At 39.3% G+C, this 16,316-nt stretch overlaps 1 protein-coding gene across 3 annotated transcripts in view; it reads right to left on the reverse strand.

Annotated features, from left to right (window-relative positions):
• LOC131060731 (ABC transporter A family member 1) overlaps positions 1 to 16,316 on the reverse strand; it is a 233,622-nt gene that overhangs the window by 118,381 nt on the left and 98,925 nt on the right. For all 3 annotated transcript variants that reach the window (XM_057994085.2, XM_057994086.2, XM_057994087.2), the window contains 2 exons: positions 4,119 to 4,173; positions 3,888 to 3,959 (listed from right to left, as the gene is read on the reverse strand). In XM_057994085.2, the coding sequence (XP_057850068.2) occupies positions 3,888 to 3,959; positions 4,119 to 4,173 (127 nt within the window). The remainder of the gene's footprint in view (positions 1 to 3,887; positions 3,960 to 4,118; positions 4,174 to 16,316) is intronic.

A 16,316-nucleotide genomic window follows, 5' to 3' on the forward strand; every position in this document is an offset into this window, starting at 1 on the left:
TTTGTGAACTCTGATGCCCTGTTTGAAGTGGCTGCAAAAGGAGGGAGTTTTACTTGGACTAACAGACGACGGGGCTTTTCCAATATAGCTGAGAAACTAGATAGGTTCTTTCTTGCAGGGGATTGGAACTTGGCCCCCTTGGTCTTTGAGGCAGAAGTTTTAGCAATTTCAGGTTCGGATCACTTCCCGGTCTCTTTGGTTGTGCAAAAAGATGAAGTTCCGCTCCGGTGTCCTTTCAAGGTGGAAAAGATGTGGTCAAGGGAGCCGGGTTTTAGAGATCAGGTGGTTGGCTAGTGGAAGGAGGCCCCGGTGCTGGAAGGTTTCTTGGCCTTTCAGTTCTTCAAGAAGCTTAGTTATGTGAAACAGAAACTGAAATCATGGAACAGGGAGGTGTTTGGCAATATCTTCGATGAAAAGAGAAGGTTTGAAGGGGATCTGGGGGCTTTGAATGCGAAAGTCTTGGCCGAAGGGATGGATGAAGTGGATTATCTCACGGACAAAGATATGCTTAGTAGATATGGGGAAGTTTTGCAGAGGGAGGAGATTTATTGGAAACAAAAATCGCGAGAAAACTGGCTTAAAGCCGGTGATAGAAACACGAAATTTTTTCATAGTTCGGTGAAGGCAAGGAGAAACCTCAATAGAATCCTCTCCCTATGACTAGTGGATGGAACAGCTACGGAGGACCTAGACCGCATTAGTAAGGAGGCGGTGGACTTCTTTGGAAATCTTTGGAGGAGGAACAGGGCTAGTCAGGCGGGATTGCAGGCCGAGCTTTTGGAGTTAATTCCTCCCTTAGTGTCTATGGATGATAATAGGATGCTTGAGGAACCAATCTCGTTGAAGGAAGTGAAAACTGTTGTTTTTGGGTTAGGTGGGGAGAAAGCACCAGGCCCAAATGGGTTTCAGGCTTTCTTTTACCAGTTCTTTTGGGATTTGCTTGGTGGGGAGTTGTTAGGAGTGGTTGAAGAGTAAAGGTCAAGGGGATTTGTTTTGAAGGAATTCACCTGTACTCTGGTGACGCTTATTCCCAAGAAAGCCAAGCCGGAAGGGTTTGAGGAGTTTCGTCCGATTTCGTTGTGCAACACCATCTACAAAATCATAACAAAAGTTGCTGCTAACAGGCTCAAATTGATTTTAGATAAGCTGATTTCTTGTGAACAGAGCGGTTTTACCCCAAGGAGGAACATTGTGGATCGGGTTATTGTGGCCCATGAGGCGATCCACACAGCCATGAAGAGTAGACAGAGAAGAATGATCCTAAAGCTAGATATTCGGAAAGCCTACGATAGAGTTGATAGGTCTTTCCTGGTGGCGGTGTTAGTAAGGTTTGGGTTTTGTAAGGCTTGGATTAAGTGGATTTCTAGTATGATTATGCAGTTCTCAGCCTCGGTTTTAGTCAATGGAAGTCCTCAAGGTTTCTTTCCCACCTCACGGGGCATTCGGCAAGGGGATCCAATATCCCCTTTTCTCTTTATTTTAATGGCAGAAGTTCTTGGTCGGTCGATTGCTCGAAAGCGTTCTCAAGGGATGTGGAAAGGCATTGAGATAGCACGTGGGGTGGACTCCACAACTCATTCTCAGTTTGTTGATGATACTTGTCTCTTCGGAGTGGCCTCAATGCATGAAGCAACGGTTATGAAGAAAATGCTGGACAGATTTAGTGGGGCTTCTGGTCAGGAAATTAATTGGGCTAAATCGGAGATCTTTTTCTTCCACATTGAAGTTGGGTCTCAAAGAGCAATTGCCAGATCATTTGGGATTAAGATTGGTCAACTTCCTGGGAAATTCCTTGGTATGCTGCTCTTTGCTGGAGCTGGTAAGACAGAAATCTGGAAAGGGTTGCTAGATGGTTGCAAAGCAAAGATGGAGGGCTGGAAGAGCAAGTGGCTATCTTTGCTTGGTCGTCTTCTGATGCTGAAGACAGTTGTATTGGCTATGCCTATTTTCCCAATGGCCTGTTTTAAACTCCCAGGCTCGGTCATTAAGAATATGCAACAGAAGATGAGAAAGTTTTTGTGGAATGGAAATCAGGAGTAGGACAAAATCCCGCTTATGGCCTGGGACAGAGTATGCAAACCCAAAGGAGGAGGAGGTGTGGGGCTCCGCGATTGGAGACTTATCAACGAGGCTATGGGGGCCAAGTTAGTGTGGCAAATGTACAGTAAGCCGGAGCGAGTGAAGATTCGTGGGAAGAAGACCCCAATTCGGTCTGAAGCTCCTCTGGACGAGGATGGGAGGCCTATGATCCGCCATCAGATTCCACGGAAGCACGTGAAGGTGGTGGAGCGTGGTTTGCTGCGTGGTGGCAGGTCGGGAACATTGCCAGGTGGAGGGAGAGAGATGCATGATGCAAGGCCCAGCCGGGGTATTCCAAACTTCTCAAGGGAAGAGGCCTTGGGATGGTTTCGATAGACAGGTCCTTTGGATCTGTCGGGTTTTTTTGGGGCATGTGTATGTTTGGTTGGTTTTTTTGTAGTGGCTGGTCCTGTAGGTCTGGTGTCTTTTTCGGGTTCTGTTGGTTTTGTAGGGGCGAGACCCCATATAGTGGCAGACTGTTTATCAGCATTTTGGATGTAAATCTTTCCTATTTTAAGCAATATATTATCCTGGTTATTGATCAAAAAAAAAAAATTGAAAACAGTTCTAGTCTGCCATTGAGTCCTGGGCATATACTGGGAGGTCTTTTTTTTAAAGGCTGGAAAGACATGGAGTGGTAGAATGAGTGAATTAACATCTGGATAGCTTGTGCTATTTGGTACAGCACAATCATGGAAGGTATCTTTGCAATCTAGGTCACTGTCCCAGAAAATTGTCAGCCAAAAAAGTGACCTGAGTTTCTGGATTGAGGCTCATTGCCTTTTAGAAGAGATTTAATACATCATCATGCCTTGGAGTAGGAAGTTTTCAAGCCCAAGAATAATTTCTTCACTGCTGTCTTAATTCTGATCTCCAAACAGAGTATGTACATGGTCTGCAAGATTAAAGTCTGCTCAAGAAAAAGGTACCGCAGACTTCTTAAAATATCATGGTTGAATGTTTAATCAATTCTCCATTTGCAAGCTTCAATTTGAAATGAAATTTACTTTCAAGCATTGTAAATGTTGCCATGAATGAATGCAAACTCTGACTACACAAAACATCAGCATTAAACATATTGCATTTGACAATAAACACTCTTTACAATTGGCAAACAAATCAAAAAAAAAAAATTGGGGCTTAAACACTTCAATAACACACAGCCATTAATGAAAGTCAGGGACTTGTCGAATGGAAAGAAAACTTGCAATCTCATTCCACTTGTGGTCAAAGGTTTATTTGAATGCCAGCTACTCGTTCTAGAGGGAGGATAACTTAGAGAGAGGTTAACTTAAACTAAACTACTTAAGCATAGGAGGCTTCCCACAAGTGTCAAGAAGAGATCCTTATAAGCTATCTGGAGGGAATATATTGAAACGTTAAAATTGACTTTTTTGTCAAATGATGTCTTCAACGTGTCTGTAGGAGTACACAAACTAACAGCATGCAAATCAAATCCACCAACATCATGATAGAATCTGTTCTATGGGCTCATGTTTACACTTCATAGTCTTAAAGATGTGATTAAATGTTCACATTTTTTAAAGTCAGTTTCTTTTAGTTTGTATTATTTATTGTTGGTAGTTTCTATTGATTTGTATTTTAAAACTTCAAAATCTATTTTAAATATATTATTTGAATGGCCATCCCCAAAATTTAGGAAAAAAATTCCATCCACAAAACACATCCCCATCTCCAAAACTCAAAGAAATGCTGACATAACATGCCTAGATACAATCCTTTCACTTGAGCTCTTTGAATGGATTTATATTCTTAATTTGCAAAAGGGAAAAGCTAAATACACTTACATCAGTAAGAAGAGTTGCAGAAGGCACATGGCGAAAAACAATATCAGCAGCTGCTGATGCACACTGTAATTTCTGGAATACAATAAACATTGTATTAAAATTGGAGAAATTTTTACTTGTCATTTTTCTCAGTTGTGGCAGCTAAGTGCAGTTATAGTCTACAAGGTTAAGCTATTGCAAATAGACAAAGAGGTCACAGAAAGCATAATAGTAAAAATGCAAATTACAGACCTTTACTAGTGTTAGAGTGTAACCCACACCATAGCGATGCTTCAGAAAAGGAGAACTGCAATGTGGTATATCAATTAGCATTTCAGTTGAATATAGAATAATTTAGCAATAATCAGCTTAACGACAATGATCATTTATAGAGCATAAGTAGCTATCTGTAAACCTTGTTTCCCAAGAAACCATTATTAGCCTTTGCTAAAAATTTGAAAGAGGAAAACAATTTCCCACCTCTTGCATAAGAGCCATGCAGCCCAGACATTCAAAGATACAATAAAGAGGACTGATAAAGAGAAGAATAAGACAGCATATTGTAGAGTAATCAACTTGTCAAATGGACAGAAAATCCCCACTTTGGCTCTCAATCAATAAAGCCACTCGATGCCTGTTCACTAGAAGTAAACAGTGAAGAATACATGCATAGAAATCGATACTACAGTAAATCAAAAAATTTCCTCAGGAGATCAATCTCCTTGAGTTCACTTTTCTCTGCCATAAGATGAATGTTCCACTAAATCAAGGATCTTATAATTTATTGCAATAAATTAAAAAGGTTTCCTGTGGAAAATTAGAACATTTTATCACAGAAAATCAACATTAAACTATTAAAAAACGTAATGTTTCTTTAATGGTCATCTTAGTTAGTTTAGGTAGTTTCCAATTCTGGCTTTTGTTCAAAATTGTTTCATTTAGAAACATCGTCTTTGTAAATCTATTTAAGGAGACTTCGTCTCTTTTGTTTAATAACATCGATTTACCATAACATAGTATCAGAGTAGGTCGATGGGCTTTTTATGGATTTGGCAAATTTTTTAAATAAAATTTTGTAAGAGTCTACCTAGAATTTATTTCCAGAAATTTCTTTTATTTTTTTTATGAAAAAATCTAGTTAAAAAAATTGTCTGAAATTTTTAAGGGTTTTAATAGGCGGATTTGCAAGCGTTTCTTATCACGGAAGTTTTTCTTTCTTCTGGTCCATGGTTCGTGGCTTTGTACCCGCATCCATTTTTAAGCTCGCAAGGGCTGTTTTTCTGTGTTGTAACTTGTGGCTCGCGATAAGAAGTTTTATCGGGCCATTTTGCTGCTCTAGAGTTCTCGGCTGCATGTTTTTTCTGAAACCCACGTTGCAATGCGTGGGGGCATCACAATTCTTGGACACAAAAAGAAGGTTTGTTTCTGCGTTTTTTTTAGCCATGGCTCGTTTTTTTCCCTATGCCAACAGTCTATATTTTTTGCGATTTTCTGCAAAATCACAGTTCTAGGTTTCCCGTGTGGATTTTTTTTTGCCGCGCATTTGTGTTTTTCACGACACGTCTATGCGCTGCGCCACAATTTTCTGGACAGCCACATCTAATTTCATGTGTGCCATGATCTGTATTTCTTCTACCTGTGGTATTTTTTATACGACCAAAAACGGCTTCGGGAGTTCTGTGCACAATTTTCAGCAAAAATAGTGGTGCTAAATTTCATTGAGTTTTCATCAGACCTAGGTTTTCAGGTTTTATAATTTGTCCATTAAAAAAAATTAGTTTTGCATTTTATAATTTTTGTCACTTTAAAAAAAATTAATTTCAGGTTTTATAATTTGTCCCAAAAAAAAATTATTTTTAAGGTTTTATAATGTCCCTTAAAAAAAAATTAATTTTGGGTTTTATAATTTTTGTCCACAAAAAACTATTTCTGGGTTTAAAAAAATATTCCTCAAAAATTACTTGATAGGTTTTTATAATTTTTCCTTTCTCCACAAAAAAACTCATGGGAGGGTTTTCATCAATTTTATTTGCTCAAAATTTGTGTTTCATCTATAATTCGCGAAGTTCGTGTGGGATTTTGGTTATTTGGGTTTTTCTAATTTTTTTGTCTTGAAAAAAATTATCAGTAAGGGTCTATAATTTTTTCCTCAAAAATTATGATGGGTTTTCTTGTTTTAGGGTTTTTGATTTTTTTCCAAAAAAACCATGATTTGTAACTTCAGTTTTAAGGGTTTAGCGATTATTTTTCCACAAAAATCGTGGTATCTGCAATATGTTTTGGGGAGCAACCGGAGTTGCTGGGGCGAACATCTACAAACATGGCATCTTGCAGTCTATTTTGGAGTTTCTAGAGCGAACAGTGCTCATCTGCTAAAGCTTTTGCGGTTTTTGTCAAAATCGTGTTTGTTGCTCTTTGGGGGGTTTGTTGATTTTTCCTCAAAATCATGTTTTTAGTTTTTTTCCGGCTTAGTAATTCGTGTGTGACGATTCTGTAATCCACGTGTGAGGATTACATCAAATTGGATGGATTCTGGTACTCTTGATCATTAACATTCTGCAGATCCAAGGAGGGTCTTGTTGTGACCTTTTCACACGACGCCCCATTGCAAATGGGGACTCCCCCTGTTTTTGCTTTTTAGAGTTTTGCCTTGGCGTCGCAACTGCTAATCACCAGTCTGTTTACAATGAGGAATTAGAGTTTTTAGGTGGTCATCAAAGTCAATCAAGGAGGTCAATCATCAGAAAAGTGTTTAGACGCCATCAAAGTGCTTAGAAGGCTCGAAGGACGAAAAGTCCAATCGATTTGAGTCGATTTGGACAACTTCCTACTTTTTGGGGGTTATGCTTTTTTGCTTTTTGCTTTTTCATTTTTGGCACTCTGAGACCAATCTAGGAAGCAACTTTTTCACCTGCTTTTTTGCTTTTTGCTTTTTCTAACCTTTTTGAAAGTTAACCTAGGATTGGGTCACTCAAGTCATGGCAACATGGTTCCTATATTCGAAATGAAATTTTTTTTTTCTCCAAGTATGAAAAGCAATGGGAAATCATTGAAAAATTCATTCAAGTGTAAATGGCAGAAAAGTTTCTAAATTGGGACAGCCATGTCTCAAGCCAGTGCAAACTCTACCAAGGAGGGAGATGGCCACGTTTGGGACAAGTCCAACTCCGCCAAGGAGGGAGATGGCAACGTCTTGGACAAGTGCAAAGTCTGCCAAACAAAAAATTCAAAAAATCGGCTAAGTGTTGATACCTTGGGAAAAATTTAAAAAAAATCAGAAAATTGGCTGAGTGTTGATACCTTGGAAAAAATAAAATTTGAAAATTTGGTTGTGTCGAGGAAATGTCTTGCCTAAGCGCCAAGACAAAGCAAGACAATGTCTTAGGCAATGGCAAAGTTCGCCTAGACAAATCATACAATTTGAGCAAGTGTCAAGTCCGCCATGCCACAAGTTGGAAATGTCTAATCTATGATGACGTCCATCCAAGGGGAGATGGCAATGTCCAAGACATAGCCAAGTCCGCCAAGGCAAAATTCAAAACATCCTAACAACGATCAACTCCACCAAGCATGAAATAAAATGACAATGGCATGAAGATGATGACATCCACCCAAGAGAGATGACAATGTCCAAGACATGATAAACTTCGCTCAAAGTGGCCCAACACAAGGCCAACTCCACCCAAGGAGAAATGAAGTTCGGCTGGCCAAAGAACCAAGTCCACCAAGAGAAGTTAGCAAGATGGCTTGCCAATGGTGAAGTTCGCCCAAGGTTGAAATATAGATGGCATGACAAAGTAACAAGTCCACCTTGACACTAAAAAGAAATTGGCATGATGAAGTGCAATGTTCGCCCTACATGAAGGCACATGAAGTCCGCCAAAGGGTTAACAATGGGATGGAAACACTTAAACTCCACCCATGAAGGAGAAAGAATGGCCTAAATGAAGTCCGCCATCCCGCCATCTTGAAGTTGGAAATAGCATGACACCACATGAGCTCCGCCAAGGTCATGAAAAGAATGTCCTAACACATGGCAAACTCCGCCATGAATAGAGTTGACCAAGTTTGGAAAGTCAAGAAATTTGCCCAACACTTAGAATTATTTCTCAAAAAATTCACCGAACACTCGGGAAAATTTCCTAAACACATGAATTTCAAAAAAAGATTCCTTGCAAATACATGGACAAGATGAGGACAAAGTGTGAAGTGGCACCAAGAAACAAGAATATAAACTTTCTTTTGAAGTCTTTTGAAGGGATTGAGTTGCCATTTTGAGGAAGATGAGAAGGAGACTAAGTTCGATGAATCTATGAAAGAATGTAAAGATGCTAAAAAGATCAAACTTCTCAAACTTATATCAATTTCAACTTGTCATTTTCATTCTCATTCTTTCTCAGGTTCGAAAGTGAAAGAGCTCTCTCTCTCCCAAGTTCAAGGAAGGAAGATTTTCGAAGACAAGTGGATATTTTTTGAAGCAAGGAAGGAAAGGAATTTCCAAAGTGCAACCCAAATGTTGAAATTTGCCAAGGGAAACAAGGAAGAAAAAATATAAAAAAATGGCTTAGTGTGGAGTTTTCCACAACAAAAGAGTCAAATTTTGACTAAGTGTTGGAAAGGAAATAGGAAGAATGGACAAGAATAAAGAGGAAAAGTAAAGAGAAAATGAATAAAATCCTAGTCCAAGGATGGAGTTTTTCCTATTTAGCACAAGCCAAATTCAGAATTGAAGGCAACTCCACAAGCAAAGTTCGTCTGAGCATGGAGATGGCCAAAATTTGGCTAGGTGTTGAAAGGTCCACATGGTGTTATAAAATGAAATTGAATAGCCAAAATTTCACTATGTATAAGATATACTTCACAGAGAAAATTCCAATTTCCTCCATTGTGTTGAAGGCACAGAGGACTTCTTCTCCAAATTCAAGGCACTTGAAAGAATTTCAAGGCATCAAGAAAGAAAATTCGTATATGGTGTTATAAAATGAAATTGAATAGCCAAAATTTGGCCGAGTACGGGAAATACTTAACAAAGAAAATTCCAATTTCCTCCATTGTGTTGAAGGCACAGAGGACTTCTTCTCCAAATTCAAGGCACTTGAAAGAATTTCAAGGCATCAAGAAAGAAAATTCATATATGGTGTTATAAAATGAAATTGAATAGCCAAAATTTGGCCGAGTACGGGAAATACTTCACAAAGAAAATTCCAATTTCCTCCATTGTGGCGAAGGCACAGAGGAATTCTTCTCCAAATTCAAGGCACTTGAAAGAATTTCAAGGCATCAAGAAAGAAAAGTCATCAAACTTGGTGAAAATATAGAAAAAAATTCAGACTTCCTGGAGGATTTCATCTACAATCCCAAAACTATTGAAGCAATCAAGGCAACTTCTTGAAGGATTTCATCTCGTGAGGAATTGAAGGCAAGCTCCCAATCAGAATCAGATGGAGACAAGAGGAGTATTCCAAACAAACTTCCATACTTAGACAATTTCTTGACACAAATTGGGGAATTCAAAGGAATAACATCAGTCCAATTCAAGTAGGAGGAATTTCAAAGCAATCTAGAAAGAAAGTTTTAATAACTTCAAGTCCAGACATCTGCTCCAAGGGGGAGACTTCTAGACCTCAAAGATTCAAATGCAAGTGAGAAAAAGAAATCAAAATCTCAAAAGGAATCCAAGATCAAAGCTAAGAAGAAGCAAGCGCAAAGGACAAATTCGTCGGCAAGGAAAGATATTCTAGAAGGCAAGTACGTAGAAGAAGAACAAAGTGACCAAGGTGGACATCCAACACACTGAGGTGGTGCCTCGTCATCTTCCAACCAGTCAGATTGTTCCAAGTCAACATGTCCAAGTTCAATGACCCTGACTTATCCACAAAAGCTTCTAGAAGGCACACTCCACAATGCAACAACCTTCTATTTTATTATTGGTTTGTATTTAGCAAGAAGGACAAGTGTCCTCAAATGTAATTTTCTCATTGGTCGAGAGGTAGTTAGTTGTAGCAAACCCTAATTAGGGTTTTATTTTGAAATCTCGGTCGTTGATTCGAAATCAATCTTGGCCATTGAATTGTAATTGAAGAGTCTATAAATTGAGCTCACCCCTCATTTGTAAATCATGGGAGCATGTTACAAAACATGTTGAGATAAGCAAATTGTTGTTTACAACTGCCAAAGTAATAAGTAATGCATTGTTCAAATTGATGGTGATTACTTCTCTTATTTTGGAATTTGCATGGTTCTTATCCCTCATCATAGTTTAGATTTTATTTCATGTATGTTAGACGAATGCAAGATCTGATAAGTATTGAATTAAGGTGAATCTTCCACTCATACTTTTGATCAACAGATGATTTTTGTTCATTGTGTAAAGTTAGTCTGAGCTTACTTTGTGGATGTCTAACTTCTATCTAGAAAAATATTGTTCGGTTTGATGGTAGCTATTCATGACGTGAAAATCATAAGCACATCCCTTGAAGATTGCACCCACTTTGTGTAGTTGTCCCCAATGTGGCGAAGCAAAGCGTGGTTATTGTGTTGTTTGTAATTAGGGATAGCCGATTCCAATTGCCTTGGGCAACATTGGAATCCGCCTAAGGGGGCCAGCCCCTTCTCCAACGTGTAGGGCTAGGCCCTATACCTCTCGGCTTCTCCTAAAAGGTCTCCACGGTACACTCAAAACCCAACACGCCATCTTGATAGGGCCAACCCTATCCATTTCGCATTAAATAAATTAATTAAATTAAAAGGTTCAATCTACAAGGCAAGCCGACATGTTAGAGGTATTGCTCCTCATATAAATAAGCACATACCTCTCATAACAATTCAATCATTTTTAGTTTTCAAAGGCATGCGAAATATATACATTGAGGTAGCGATTGCTTCTATCATCTCCCTGTGCAGCGAAATACACATAGAAGGCAGCAGATCATCATTAGGAGATAGCGCACTCCATTGAAGGCTCAGCAAACCTCATAGAAGAATTGTGAACCAGTTGAAGGTGCTGCAAACCCTTGTTCATACACAGCAAATCAGTTTGGAAGGACTGCAAATCATGATCTCTGTCAGTGAGCTAATCTTGTAGACTGCTATGCCATCATTCTTGTGACAGCAACATCTGTACTCCAGATAAGTGTGTAATCATCATATGAATCTAAACCATATTCAGATCTGAGGATCTTTTCTGGCTGGGTTTTTCCTCCAAGGAGGTTTTCCCAGGGTAACTGTGTCTTGTGTTTATTTCATTCTCTTTCTTTACTATGCTTAAATCTGAAAACTATAAATCTCTAATCTAATTAATCTAATCAGTAAACAAATTCTGATTTTCTGAGTTTTAGTTAATCTGAAAGTGTTAAAATTAACAGGTTTCACCTAGTCAATAACGTCTCTTGAATTCTTAGGAATAGATTAGAATTTCTAAACCTTCATCTCTTTTTCAGTTTTCTTGAAGTCCATGATCCAAGTCCCAAACGATAGAGCTTCATTGTCTAGACCTTCATTGTGAATTCAACGAGCCAAGCGTAAGTCCCTTTGTGTACTACCAGCATATCACAATGCCCATTGAGCTTATCCACATGTCAAGACCTGACAAAACAAACCTTGGAATCACCATATGATCTTCTTGCAATCTTAGCATATGCGGTGATTTTGTTCAAAAGAGGATAGAGTGTCTTTGGACATTTTATTCTGCGTTTCGTGGGTAATAAAACGCACACCAACAGAATTGGTGCTAGAAGGAGGGTCAAACATTAGGTTGTTTATTTTCACAAGTGGAGAAATTCGGCTGGATGGAACCAATATTAACTTTGAAATGCCAAATCAGAGATATGTTAGATCTCTTTTAAGTCGGAAAATCCAAAAGTGAAAAGTTGAAAAATCTTAAAAAGTAAAAAATAAGAGAAAAAAAAACAGAAAAATAGAAAATCAAAAAAGAGATTTCTCAATGGATGGGCATTCGTTCCATATTTCTTGTCGTCAAGACAGTCTCCTCGTAGATATTGCTCAAATTCAAGAAAATTTGAATGCATAGTTGCATTCCGGGAATTTGTCTCAATTTGTTCTACCAGGAAGATGTCAAATTCACGAGACCTCCAGGCACAAAAAAATTCGTTGCTTGACATTCCTCTCAAGGGTGGAGCTTGTTCTTCAAGGAAATTTTTTCTTTTGGGATGTTCCCAAGTCGGGAGTGTTGGATGTAGAACTTGATGATTATAGCATTACAGGAGCTATAAACAAGGCCTTCACAAGGTTCATACTTAGAATCCAAAATCAGATGAAACTAGGTAATGTTCAGTTGAAGGGTGTTTCGCTCCCTCGTCGGTGTTGAATACACAATCCACCTCATCCAAAGTTCACTTGCACAACATGTGAAGAGGCTATCAACTATGCCAAATGTCAACTTGGATTACCAGAGCTACCATATGGATGCTTCAAGGCCAAGGCATGGATTGATTATGTCAAGCGAACATTTTTAGCACCAAATGAAGAATGTACCACGATGTCATCTAACAGCAAGGAGAATAATTCACAACAGGATAATGTGAACAAAATTAGGGATCAAGTGGGTGAAGATATTCCAAGCATCGTAACACAAGAGGAAGCCGTTGGAGTAAAGATCAAGGAAGTAACAGCATACATTCAAGCGAGAATATCAATCTAGTGTCAACATGTGGAATTGTGTGAAGAAAATGAAGAACTACAAGTTGAAGAGGGTCCTCAAGTGGACAATGTAACACATAAAGTAGATAGTTCTAGGGATTGTTAAGATTCATCAATTGAAAAGGAAGAAGATGACTCCAATACAATTCAAGAAGGAATAGTCCTCGGCGTGGAAGTTCAATCATGCATGAACAAGATGGAAGAAATGATAAGTGGCTTGAAGCAGGATGAAATATTTGACGATCAATGGGCTACCAAGATGGAAGCAAAATATGAAATGCAATTCGCGTCGGCGCTTGATCCAATGATCACAGTCATGGAGGAATTGCTAGATGAAATTGAGACAAATGGAACGCTACCTGATGAACAAGTAACTATGACAGAGACAGAAAATGAACAACAATTCGGGTTGGGGCTTGATCCATTGTTAGGGATTCAAAAGGAGCCAGCGCATGAAATGTTCCAAATTTCCAAATTCCCTTTTGAATCGAATTACCACCACACTCCACCCAGTTTGGAACGTGATGTAGATCTCCATGTTTCAGATGCAAGTGGTATAGTTCACCATCAACTTCGACCTCCTAATGAAGCAATGGATAACGAGCAAGAATTTATGTCCGCAAATGAAGACCACCAAGTTGTATCTTTCCCTATTGTTGACTACAAGGAATATCATTTTGATTATGGAGATTTAGGAACAATAACTTTTTTATGGATCAATCATGGTTCGGGTGAATTGCCCCAGTTACTTATCTTTCCCGAAGTTTTGCTTGAGTTTCAGATTTGTACTTTGGAAGAATATTTTTCCGAGTTTAAAGATAAGTTTGCATAACTTCGAACTGTGACCGCTACTTTGTAGTTCCTACACATCCTGAGAAATCATGCTAGGAGTTGTATATACAGGTCTTTTGAGTGTTGTTCGCCCAAAAAAATTTGTTTTTGTTTAGAACAGGTTTTCTTTCATGGTTCGGGTCAGCTTGCCTAGATTAGTTGTTTTGCTTTCTTAGTTTTGTTTTGCTTTCACTAAAGGGATCTGTTGACGTGTCTAAAATCGCTGAACTTGTGACTTCATCCGGCCAACGCAGAATAGAATGTACTCGCTGAGTATCTTATCCTCTCTTGAGATAAGGAAATCCCTAATGCTGTTTTTGTGTTTGATCAAAGGGGATAACCTCAAGGTTTCGATTGTCAAGTCTTGATGGCGGGATTGCTCAGTGGTTTGATGTGTTTTGCTGGAAACACAAAGGGGACTTACGGTGATATGGATAATTGCTTGATGAGTTCCCTAAAATTCTAACAGTCTCATTATCGATTGGTTTCAGTAGGATGATACTATTTCAGCAGAACTGTGGATTCTTCTTGGTAAAAAAAAGGGGAAAAAGAGGGATAGGGAAAGAGAGGTACAAAAAGTCTAAATTATTAAGATAGCATATTCAAGAAAAGCAAACAGACACCTCCAAATAACTAGATTAAACACTATCAACCATTCAAGCACAATATTTGTATGAATCTAGTGCGATTTTCAAGAGAAAATTGAGTTTTTCATGCTATTAAACACAACTTCAGAACTTTAACATTCATTCAATGAGTATTCAATAACCGAACTAAGCATGTGAAAGGGTTCAGATTAACCATGCAGAAGGAATGACAATCAGTCAGTCCCTAATGGTATGAACAGCGAGGATTCTATCAGATGTTTATCTAGAAAATGCTATAGAAATGAAAGAAACATAACAGAATAATTCAAATTGGTGAAGAAGGAGACCATGCACTCACAATGAAATTGAAACAACCTTAACTTTGCATTAAATCCTATAAATTTCGCCAAAGCTTCAGCAACAATCCATGAACTTCTTACAAAATGAGGGAAAACCAGTCCCTTTAAATAGGCTTCAAAAATAGATGAATGGCCAAGATCCAATCTAAACAAGTGGCCCAGATTCATCCTTACAAAAGGCACCCATACCCATAAATGGGGGGTAAATATCAGCAACTACCCCAAAGGGAGAAATAACTACCTAAAAAGGTAATTAAAACTTATCCAAAATAATTCAAAAAGTGCACATACACAAAGTTTTAAGTTTACAGTTGACTTGGAAGTCAAATACGACCCTTTGGCCAAAAAGTGCACTTTCAAAATTTAAAAGGAAAAAGCACTTTAGGAAAGCACTTTCTCTTTTCCAGTTTCATATCCTTTTACCAGGAATTCATCTTCGCCATGCAAATATTCTTTCCAAAGGTCCTGACCTGCTGCACGTTCTTCGCAAACATACTCCTGGAACCTGATGCACAATTGGAATAGTAAACGGAACGGAGGCATATGGGGATGACGAATTTTATACTGCATGCCCTCTAGATAACGGTCTATGTGCCTCAAACCATCCTGCCAGCTGGACTGATTACGCTCAAAACACAATATGTCTGAATGCAATTGGCCAGCAAAACCAACGTCCTCTGCCGAGTAGGTAATCCTGTCTGTTCTTAATCTTTTCTCCCAGTCTGGTGGCATCACGTCATTAGACATATCATTCTTCCACCCCAAAACCATTGATCGGAGGGTTGTCTTGCCAAGCTCTTGCATGTTGTTCAGAATTCCATCACATGCATCCTGCTCTTTGTCAATGATTTCCCTTGTCTCATTCCTCATAGTGATAATCCAGTACCATTCTTTAAAAATGCTGCTATCATGAGGGTCCAGGATGGCGGAGAGTGTGGGGATCTATGCTTGGGTCCAGAAAAGGGCCCTTACAAGAGGCAGGGTTGTAGCAGCTACCTCATGGATTCTGAGGCATTCTCGTTTTACCTCGAACACCTTGACCAAAATGGTCTCTCGATGGTGGGCCATTTCTTTTACCTCCTCAATAATTTGCTCTCCCTTTTCCTCAAGGTCTCGCATCCATTCCTTGACGGCCTTGGCCGTATCCCGTACTCCTTCAAATTTTGTCGTGGTCCTCTGTGCCAATGCTGTTGGGGGAATGTGGGATTCAGAAGCATTATGCAATGGTCTCGAGAGTTGATCAATGTACCCCTCGGCCTATTCAGCACGAGCTTGATACATGTTCCTTTCAGCTGTTATTTCTTCGAGTTGTCTGAGCACGTTTTGTACGAAATTCTTGAATTCCTCCCTTTCCTGTTCCTTAGTGGCTCGTCCGATGGGGACAGTCATGATGCTATAATCAGCCAGTGTAATCTGATCTGTTGGCTTGTCTATAGGCGGGGTGGCGATATGAAGGGTACGGTTCCTTTGCTCATCTTTGGTTATTCTGGAATATGCCTTGGGCTTTTTCTTCCCCTTGGCCTTGGCTTGGTCTATGCGCGAGAAGATGTCCTCCAAATCGATGGGTGGCTTGGTGGCAGCCTTGCGCTGAGCTCGAGCAATTAACCATTCTTGAGGTACAGTCTCGGCTGATGCTATGGTTAAATTGGCACTCTGTTCTTTAATGTTTTCAGTCGGCTCATCGCATATTTGCAGCTATTCCATTACAGGAGGAGTAGAGTAAGTGTCAAGTTCCTTGCTTGCAGCCGAATTCTCTCCCACTTCACTGAACAACTGCCTAGTATTTTCGTGTGATGGTTGTTCTTCAGTCTTTTCAGGCTCGCGGGTATCATCTGTCCTTTGCTCTCCTTCAACAATGGAGTCATCCTTGGTAGTATTATGGAGCAGCAATTCATGGCGGCTCTGTTGGGTGGGTTCATGCAATTCAATCCCCTGAGTGGATGGAATCTCTCCTTCCTCCACTTGATTATCAGGTTCGGTTGATTCAATGGCTCTTAACTCGGCATCTAGCATGT

The sequence above is a fragment of the Cryptomeria japonica genome, chromosome 10 (genome assembly GCF_030272615.1).
Source record: "Cryptomeria japonica chromosome 10, Sugi_1.0, whole genome shotgun sequence".
NCBI lineage: Eukaryota > Viridiplantae > Streptophyta > Pinopsida > Cupressales > Cupressaceae > Cryptomeria > Cryptomeria japonica.